The sequence below is a fragment of the Leguminivora glycinivorella genome, chromosome 5 (assembly GCF_023078275.1).
Source record: "Leguminivora glycinivorella isolate SPB_JAAS2020 chromosome 5, LegGlyc_1.1, whole genome shotgun sequence".
Taxonomy (NCBI): domain Eukaryota; kingdom Metazoa; phylum Arthropoda; class Insecta; order Lepidoptera; family Tortricidae; genus Leguminivora; species Leguminivora glycinivorella.
This window is the reverse complement of record NC_062975.1, coordinates 15,645,013-15,655,626: the sequence shown is the minus strand read 5'-3', so window position 1 is coordinate 15,655,626 and position 10,614 is coordinate 15,645,013. Positions and strand designations below refer to the sequence as shown.

General features: G+C 35.1%; 1 protein-coding gene across 1 annotated transcript in view; it reads left to right on the top strand.

Annotated features, from left to right (window-relative positions):
* Nucleotides 1-3,563: 3,563 nt before the first annotated feature.
* Nucleotides 3,564-10,614, top strand: part of LOC125226343 (probable tubulin polyglutamylase TTLL2) — a 41,283-nt gene continuing 34,232 nt past the window's right edge. The window contains exons 1-2 of the mRNA XM_048130303.1: nucleotides 3,564-3,695; nucleotides 4,636-4,728. Coding sequence (XP_047986260.1) covers nucleotides 4,648-4,728 — 81 coding nt within the window. The 5' untranslated portion in view covers nucleotides 3,564-3,695; nucleotides 4,636-4,647. The remainder of the gene's footprint in view (nucleotides 3,696-4,635; nucleotides 4,729-10,614) is intronic.

Below are 10,614 nucleotides of genomic sequence, written 5' to 3'. Positions count from 1 at the left end.
CATAGACACAGACTTATTGAATCCTCGTATAGAATCATCAGCAGCACTCGTTGGCAGACAGACAAGCTGGACAGGCAACGATGGGTCAACGAAATGGAAATAAATAACGTTTCCGTTTGAAAGGGTAGTTATACCTACCTAATAACAAATGGGGGTGCATTAAAATATATAAAATAGAAACAAGTTTTACTATTCAACTATTCTGCAGGTAAAATTAGTGTCATGCTGTACATCATTTCAGCCCACGCATATAACCTTCGAACTTTAAAGTTAAACCTTTACTTTAATGACGACAAAAGGCCTTTCGCCGACTTTGGTAATTGTAAATGGAATTTAGTTCGGATAATTTTAGCATTATTGAGGTAAATTTTATTATTCTAATGCCTGGATAAACTGTGCAACCCTGACAAAAAAATGATGTCATGTAGCTAGACTTGGATATATGCAAGACAGTCATATCATAGTGATACCGCAAAATAGGGTGTAAGTAGGTATAATGTATTTTTGATTTTCCATGCTCAAACAAGAGGGTTGTTTAGGGGACAAAAAAGTATACATTTGATTGACAAAATTTTGAATAATGCTTTAGATATTTTACATTTAATTTAAGTACCTAGGTAAATACCGGTTTCACATGCTTGGTATTTGCTACATACGTTAAACACGATACCCAAACACGTAGCCCAAAATAATACAAAAAGGTTAAAAAATCACTTACGCAAACATTTGTATACACAGGAAAGCGATTTTTAAATGCCATAGTCAAAGTATTTTTAAATGTTGATAATGTTTCATAAAAGTGTCCTTAGGTGCCATGAAATCTCTGATATAGGCACTGGTCCAATTTAGCTAAAATTTGGCACCCAGGTCAATGAATTCTGACAACTTTTAGACCGACCTTTGACTTTGAAATTGACAGTGATTTTAACCAAAGAGCACAATCATTCTCATTATTCAAAATATCTTTAAGAAGGTGGATCTAAGAGTACTGATTTTAAGTAGAAGTAGAAATACTTCTAATCTCCATATACCAAAATAATACTTACCATTATGTAAGGTAAGGTAAGGCCACTGTTTATTTTTTTATAGAGTTTTAGTTATTGAAATACATCTTTCTAAGTTAAATTAGCTGATTGCAGTATTAAAGCTATCTCAAATGATCAATCACGTGGTCGATCCAAAGAGTAAGGAATATATAACTGAAATCCATCGATCCATTCTTTTTGAATGTTGAAAGACCTATCTGGACCTATCATTCGGCGGGTGACGTTTGAAAAACGACGGTCGAGTAAAAATAATAATTGTAAGCGTGATAGAATAAGCAGGTCAGTACATTTTGCGTATTAAAAGGTGTATGAAAACGCACCTATGGTTATGTATAGTTGGATTAAGGTATTGTATCCAATGTGCCAAATAAATGTATCGTCCTTTAAATCTACCGCTGTTTCATTAATCAGTTCCCTTTAATTAGTAGATATGTATAAACTTAGGACACAGTATAATAAAGAGTACTATCGTACAGTATGGCCACTCCCGCTCTCCGCCGAAAATGCCGCCCACCCCCTCTCGGTTACCTCACAGTTACCGCCTGTCAAAAACGCGAACAGTCGACCTGTCATATCTCACTCATACAAGCATGGCACGCGTTCACCTACACGAACTTAGAATGTGTGCTAGGAACGCGCTTCTTTCATATATTTGATCACCAGTGTCCGAAATGTGCTTAGGACGTATTGTAGTACTTACAGGCTTTATTGTAGAAGCCCTTGCCGGTATCGCTAACGCAGCTCGCAGCCGAGACTCGCCGTATTTTTAGGAAGCGCGTGGCTAGGGTTTCTGATTTCTCGACCTATTAGAAGTCTCGAGTTTCGAGAAATCTCGAGCTTAAAGTCTCGAGTCTTCTCGAGTCTCGAGTCTTTTTTTATAAATGGTAAAATTTTGATAAAAGAATAAACAACAATATGATTAGTAGTTTTTATTGCACCACACTATTATAAAAAATGCGTAAGAGCAATTAAAATCTTCTTTGAAATAAACATAAATCAAATTTTAACAAGAAAACTATAGTCTTGAAAATAATACCTAATCCTTTAACTTCGCCGCCTGTGCACGGGTTAAGTAAATTAAAATGTCATGTATTAAATCATAATGTCATTGAAATTAAACGTTTAAAATAACTTCTTCTTCCTCGTTACCTCATTGCCGAGGATCGCGACCACAAGTAGCGTGTCTCCATTGAACGCGGTCATAAGCCATGTGAACTGCACAGTATACGCTGTCGCCACACGATTTCTTCACACAGTCAGACCATCTCTTACGAAGCCCCACCCCAAGAATGTTTACCATTAATTCGCCATATTATGCATTGGTGCTCTCATAATGTGTCCGAAAAATCTGAGGGTCGCTCTTGGCATATTTTGGAGAGCCGTGTGGCGATATTCAGTTTTTGCAAAATTGAGATGTTTGTTAGTTCTTCTAGCTTTTCAAGTTATACTCGTAGCAGTCTTCGCCAGCACCACATCTCAATAGCGTCAATCTTAGCCACATCAAAAATTTTCAGGGTCTAAGTTTCGGCACCATACATTAATATCGAGATTATCGAGAAGACAAGAGATCGAAATAATCGCACTTTATTTTGACGTCGGATTCCTCTGTTCTTCCAAATCTTGTCGAAGTTAGCCATAGCACTCTTTGCAGGTTATCAATGACCCAAGATACATAAACGCGCTGACTTTTTCGTAACGACGAATTGCTTTTAAATAACATGAGGCTGTCAAAACTAGCCAAAGTCGCTGCCAGCTTACGTTGGAATGTGAGGTTAGATCGCTTTATCTCGTTATAATTTATGGCCGCCGTTCGACACCGTCCCCACCGCCCCGCGATGAGACCGGGCAGAAGGTAAAAAGTTGCATTTCACTTCAGGTCGTACTTTACATTCGGGACTCGAGACGTCTCGAGTACCTGTCATTTTTTTCTCGTCTCGAATGAAGCCGAAATTCTCGAGAAGTCTCGAGTTCGAGACTCTCGAGCAGAAACCCTACGCGTGGCACGCAAGCCTCGCAGCAAAATTAGGTTACAACAATTACATTAACTACTTCAGAAGTTCAGAGTTCAATCTAACTTTAAAGTAATTTAATGAACGTTTTGTTTTCCTGCCGATTTAAGTTAACGATAACCTTCGATATTTATTTCGAAACAAATTTTTGATGGCCTTCATGATTCATAAAGCATCAAAAATAACATTGCAAAACCATTAATTTTTATGCTAACTATTACAAATGCAATAACTGCAGAGTTATTATGTCATTTACCAAAAAGGTCACGCGGTTGCGTGCCGTCTGTTCATGTTCCTAAATGATCCTCTCTTGTTAATTGTGAGCCGCAATAAAAAGTCATTTGATTACTGAATGCATTCGTGGCTTTTTAAGGAAAGTCGAGCGCGTCACGAATTGCCGGGTAACGAAGTCACAGATTACTTGGGGGTAACATCAGGATACGTAGGGCAGTGTAGGGCGGGCGGGCGCGTAAGGCAGTCGCACCGGCTGATCGCTTGCGCGTGCGGTGTCTGAACTTTCACGATGGGCCCCGATGCCGATGCGATAAGCTGACATGCAAGAACCACATCATACGCCGACACGTGTTCATCTGCATATTTATTGCACGGGGTTGATGGATCGCGAACAGATGTGTATAAGGTTTGTTTGGTTTGTATTTTGGGTGTTGAAGTTTTGTGGAAATGTTGAAACTTTTGAGCACCGTGCAAATTAATGGTAGACTGCGGGGTTGTAACACAAGTTATTTTGTTTTGTGTTTTTGTTACGATTCCTAAAGAGCTAAAAAGTCAAATTTTCCTATTCAGTCGGTTGACCTAAGTCCTATGTGTCTTTACATACCTAAATACGTATGCGTTTTATTTAGACTTAGATGTTGAACGATACTGTACCCATGTACCTGATTCATAACACTGGCTAGTCGTCAGTTTTGGGAGTCAGGTCAATCAAAACGTCAAAATCGGAAAATCAATTTAGCCAAATAATTTCATATATAAAAAGTTTATATGTAAATATTTTACCTAGCAATAGATTTTGTAAAATAGGTTCGAAATAAGTAAATAATTAATTGCTACTTTTTTTTCAAACTCTTTGTTAACAACAAAGGCACGAGGCCGGATTACGGTTGTATATGCTGCTCAATGAAGTAGGCAGGTCACAGGTCATAGTATAAACTGCCATCTCTCGACACAGGCTTAAAACTTCTGAACTTCAGTTTTGACAAATATTAGCACATATTCTTAAATTGTGTCGCTCTTCAAACTTGGGCATATCCATTCTGCTGTAAGGTTGATTATCTTTCAGATTATGATATATTTTTTTATATAATCATAATCAACCCTAAAGCAGAATGGATTTACCCAAGTTTGAAGTTAAGCTACACAATTTAAGAATATGGGCTAATATTTGTCAAAAGTGAAGTTCAAAAGTTTTAAGCCTGTGTCGAGAGATGGCAGTTTATACTGTGACCTGTGACCTACACATTTTACTTTGACAGTAACTCTTTATACACTCGATCCTCTTTGCTCTAAGCTGTGTAGCAGAGGTCACACAAATAAAGTTAAATAAATGTATTTTGTTAAAGGAGACACGAGCCATGGCGGAGCAGTGTGAGGTAGACGAGCCGTTCATCTATAGACTTAACGACAATGGCTCTGGACCTAGTCTGCTTGTGAAGGTACAAACTCTAATACAAAATTTCAAATAAAGGTCTCTGCCCACTACATCGTACCATACCACAGAATATATAATAGTACAAGCCATACCATGACCGTGCTAAAAGCGTATCAGACATGTAATTTAACGCGATACGGTCTGCTTTGTCCAAGTGTTGTTGTTTTGGAATTAAATAGTGGTGGGCAAAACAGTGGCAGCCCGCCAAAGGATTTTATAAGGCCCACCACCGGTCCTTTCAAATTATGGAGTATTGGCCTGCACTGTATAAAATGTGAATTATTGGTGTTAATTTGGCCCTCCTCTAAAATTCTTTCAAATTTTGGCCCACAATGAAAAACGTTTGCTCTCCACTAATTTAGAAACTACCTACGTCTGTCAAGACTCAACGTGGGGAGGCCGTGGGTCCTTATTTATTGTAAAGTAATGTAGGTATCATTACTATCATTTCTATAACAAATCCTAGGCTAGATGATAAAATCAATAAATTCTAGGCACCATAGAGCTTGAGGATTCAACGCCAAGCACGTTGCCAACATCTATGTCCCATTGCTTTTGGTAGTAGGTATAGGTTTTTTTAATAATTAAATACCTATTAGTGGATACCTTGGTTTGTTTAAATTGTTCATGTGTAAATAATTTGATATAATAATATAAATACGTTTAATGGAACGAGAAAGCATTGCCACCTGCTTACAATCAAAAATATCCTTGATACCTTTATATTCTTAATCCGCGTGCCGGAACCTCGGAACGCGGATTTACACGCAGAAAAGGTTTTGAGGAGTTTATTTTCAGAAGGACTTACTTTGTATGAAATCTATAGAAAAATAAGACGTTTTGAAAAGACACTACTCATTTAAAAAGGCCATGTACCGGCCACGAAAGTTATTTTAAGAAACACTGACAATTGGCACATGCAGGAAGAAGGCAAGGTTAACGAAATGCATTTAAGTTCTTAAGTTATTTATATTTTAAGAAGATACTTTTATTTGTCGACAATGGCGTGTCTGAAGGTAAACGACTATTGAAAATACGAAAGTACATCTGTCTGTCCGACTTAATGAAATTTTAATTGCCTATGGAAATTGAGGTCTGGGAAGATTATTGATTTAGAAGGATACAGGTTTGTTACTCATGATTAGCAAGTAGTAGGGTACCCCCGTTACCAGCCCGGGTCTGGGGCCTGCTCCCAGGACCCCACCACCGCCCATCCATGGTCTTGCTAAACCCAAAAAAAAAAAAAAAAAAAAAAAAAAAAAAAGTAATAGCCCCCCATTTAGATTCATTGCGCTGGGTCCCGACGCTCTCAGAAGCCTCCTTCTAGTATTTACAGAATACGTTCTTTACACAATACAACTTGTGCACGACGGTTACAAAAGGATTACCGACCCTTTCTATTGTTCGATCTGGACTCTGCGCTAGACCATTGTTACCCTACCCAGCTACCTGGCAGTGTCATGCACACCTTTTCCTTGTGTGTCATACTGATAGGTATTTTATAATTAATTTTTAGTATAACTTTGTGATCATATGGATTGCGATTCTAACCTAACCTAACCTAATTAAAATACCTAACTTTTCCATTCGTAACCTAACCAAATTTAATTAAAACCTACTCTTAGTTAACCAAAGTAGTCTAGACTTACCTTTATGAAACCTAACTGAGTTTCACCTACTTTTACTTTATTTCTATAAATGTAGGTATTTATGAAATGTATTATAATTACGTTTTAACTTAAGAACTTCTGAGTTACATTTAAGTTTATCCAAATACCTAAACTTAACGATCCTATCTAGCGTATCTTTCTTTTTCTCGAATATTTATGATATCTTATACCTATTTCTATCATACATCTCTTTGTTGTATTACCAAATTTGTACATATGATCAATAAGTCAATTTTATTGATTACGTCTTAAAATAAAAGTTACTTTCCCATCTTATCAAACTTTTTTTTACATATATTTCAATGTTTTGTATCTGAATAAACCTCGATAATTTTGTGAAGTTGCATTTTTGCTTAATTGATTTATTTATTGTACCTTCTTTGAATAATTTACTTACCTATGTCTATTATTATTTTTTATGACTTGTGTATTGTTTAAGAGAATGCATACTTTCAATAAACTTGTTAAGACGTGAGAAACTGAGAACCGGTTAAAACATGTTTAAGGCTAATTCTATGTGAAAAAAAAAATGTCTTTTGTGTATTTTTATAGATAATATATATTTATTGTTTCCATTTATTTGAATAATTCGGGTTTTGCGTAAAGAGATCCTTCGACGAACATGTCAAGGCATGATACTTTGTATTCATATTTAACAAAGAGCATTAACTGGTGTAAACATGTTTTAGACTAACGCACCGGTAATTCTTGTGACTTGAATTTATTATTGTAACAACTTAGGTGCTTTATTATAGATGTTTATTGTATTGTAAAATGACAAAAAGTTTATTGTTTGCGTTCAGGTATAAGATGAACTGGTTGAAACAAGATTTATGGTACGTTCCCCTGCTCTCTACCATATTACGAGTATAAAAGCCAAAGAGAGTCGAGGCTGAATTAGTATTCCTGTAGAGGCAGCCTTCTGTACCAGAGCTCCTTGTATCTAGTGTGGTATATAGAGAAGTGGAGTGTGCGTTCAAAAGTGAAGTGTTTATAGACAGATCTAACAATGGACGTGAGTATGTTTTTCTTTTTAAATTACTGTAACCCATATTGCCTTTTTATAATATTGTTTCGTCTAGTGTTCTTTGTATTTAATTAATAGAATTGTTAATAGTGTTTAAAATATTGTCTTTCATTGTTTCAGTTCTCTGAAAATACTTTCAAGAACTATTACTACCCGGAAAATCAGGGTGATTCAACCGATGAGGAAGGTACAGCTGGTTTCAAAGTTAAGCAAGCCCTCGCAAAGAAACGTCCTGGAAATAATATTGACAGCTTCTTTGAACGACCTAAAAAGCAGTGTAAAACCTTGAAACGGTCTTCAAATGTAAGCAAAGGTTCGCCAGAAGGCGTGGCTAATTTATCATCTGGACAAGATGATGGGGCGTATTCATCTCACTTAATTAAAATAGAGATATATGATATGCAAACAATCAAAAACATCCCAGCCACGGAACACTGGAAGCACGCGGACGTCAGACTGAAGTATTTTGCGTTGGAAGACGACTTGGAATTACAAAATACGCGAAATATTGTATATAATATTACAAAACAATTAGCTTCTAAGGACACATGTGTAAAATATTTTATAGATAATAAGAAACAGTGATAAATATAATTTTTAACGATAGCAGTAGGATAGTGTTAAAGTGTTTCACATTTCTTATCTTTCCTTTTTATGATTTAAGTAAATTTCCTTGTAAGATATTCTTTTGCATTGTTTCACATTAAAAATGACGAAAAGTGTTAAGTCGATCCATTACATTTGTTAATATGTAATAACCCTCTTTGTTTTATAAAATGTATACTCTTTATTGAATTACTGAACGCAGAAACTCAATGTGGGGAGGCGGCCTCGTTTGACAATGGATTCTCTGAACTGTGATGTTTTTGATGCGGAACTTATAAGACTCTGTGAAGTAATCGAACTAGATGAAGAGTTATATGAAGCCGCCCGACTTGTGAGCCAATGTCACGGAGAGACGTAAGTTATTTTCACTTATAATATTCATGTTCCTGCATGTTCAAACCATTTAACGAATACCTGCTTCATGTTGAGTTCCAACTTGTTATGACCGGATCTTGTTTCTACTTGTAACGATTATTTCCATTACCTGCTGAACAATAGGATAGTTTTTTAACGAGACGATACTTGATCTTATTGTTACGTTGATGGTGAGGTGGGAGAGCCCACATATATAAACGGGGTATCTGAGATTGTTATCATTCAGTGTTTTACCACCGTGCTTCAATAATTGTAATACTTATTTGTGACGTTCATTTCCAAAATGGTTTTTACTTACTATCATATTGGTCCCACTTTACCTCGTGACAAGATTGCACAATTAAGTAAAGAATTTATTTTAAAATGTTTCCATAACAGTATAAGGCTCTGGTACACAGAAAATAAGTTACCTTCCACATTAGTGGATGATTTTGATATTAAACCATACTTTACACCATGTAGTGGTCATTATATCAACGATTCCAAGAAGAAAACTGTATCTGAAGATGTAATTGACGGTGTTTTAATGATGCAAGCCTATTGTCAGCAGTGTCGAAAAGATTTGAGTTAGTATAAATGAAGTAACATTTAAATATTTTTAATTATATCTCGCATCAGAGTATTTATAAATGTATATGTTTTCGTTGTTTTAGATCTTCTCAAATAGGAGGTGGATTGAAAAGGTCGGCTACAGTTTTAGAGACAGAAGAAGAAGTATCTGTTAAGAAAAGTCGTCTAGCTGTTGAGCCTACATCATCAACGTCATCTAAACCAACCCCTTCTGTCATTGTAAGTACAAATAATAATGCTGAAATTGAATGTTCTGTATGTAAAAAGTTAGTGTCTAAAAGATATTTTAAAAATCATTTAAACAGTAATCTCCATAAAAATAATGTTATAAGATCTGACTTAGAATGGATTGATGTTCAATTAATTGAGAATGCGTTTAAGAATAGGGTGGCCACTTATAGAATACTACTTAATGAAAAAGTTTACCAACCTTTTACACCTGAAACTATTTTACAAAAGAATAGAGATAAAATCTTTGCATTATTGGATCGTTCCCTTAGTAATCATTTTACATTGAAAGTTAACTTTATTCTAAATGCCGATTTTACACAAGAGAGCAAACAAATCAATAATACTTTTGATTTCCAATTATGTAACAATATTATTGATACTAGTAGCGACAAGGATGAAATTTTCGAGTCCGTGGTTAAGGATATATTAACAAAATTATCTAACTTTGAAAGAAAAGACAGTGGGTGGGGTTTAGTAAAATTTAACTATCTAGATGTTAATGTTAACAAATTTAATCCGTTGCGCGGTTCTTCTTATATTGAGTTACCACGAGATATTCAAAATAAAAAAGCAGTTATTAATGTAAAAAATAGTGATCAAGAATGTTTTAGATGGGCAGTATTGTCAGGATTATACCCCCCAACAAACCATCGTTCAAACTGTACTAAATCGTATATTGCTCATATAAATAAATTGAATTTTAGAGATTTAACTTTTCCAATAAAATTGGGGGATATTCCAAAATTTGAAAATAATAATAATATGAGTATAAACGTTTTTGGAATTGAATACAATTCTCAAAATAAAAAACATGATATAGTAGGACCATTGCATTTAACAAAGTGTAGAAAAGATATCCATTTGAACTTATTGTATATATCCAAAAATAGTAACGGACATTATTGCTTTATCAAAAACTTATCTAGATTAGTATCTAAGCAATTATCAAATACACAGCATGCTGTTCATATTTGCGATGGATGCTTATCCAACTTCACAACTCACGAAAATTTAATGAAACATCAAAGAAACGATTGTTTCCATGTTTGCACACATTTACCTTCAGAACAAGAGAAAAAGAAAAACTGGTTCAATGAAAACGTTCCCACCAATGAAGTTACCTTCGATAATTACGAACGTAAATTAAGGGTGCCTTTTGTTGTTTATGCTGATTTTGAAGCCTTTTTAAACCCAATAGCAACACAGTCAAATAACCCTACAACATCTTCTACTACAAATATTCAAAAACATGAGGTATATAGTTTTGGATATTATATTAAGTGTTCTTATAATGATAAATTGTCTGTGTATAGAACATACAAAGGTAAAGATTGCACCCAGGTATTTATGAAGTACATAGAAAAAGATTTAAAAAGCATTTGTAAGAGGAATACTTTCGGAAAAACTCCAT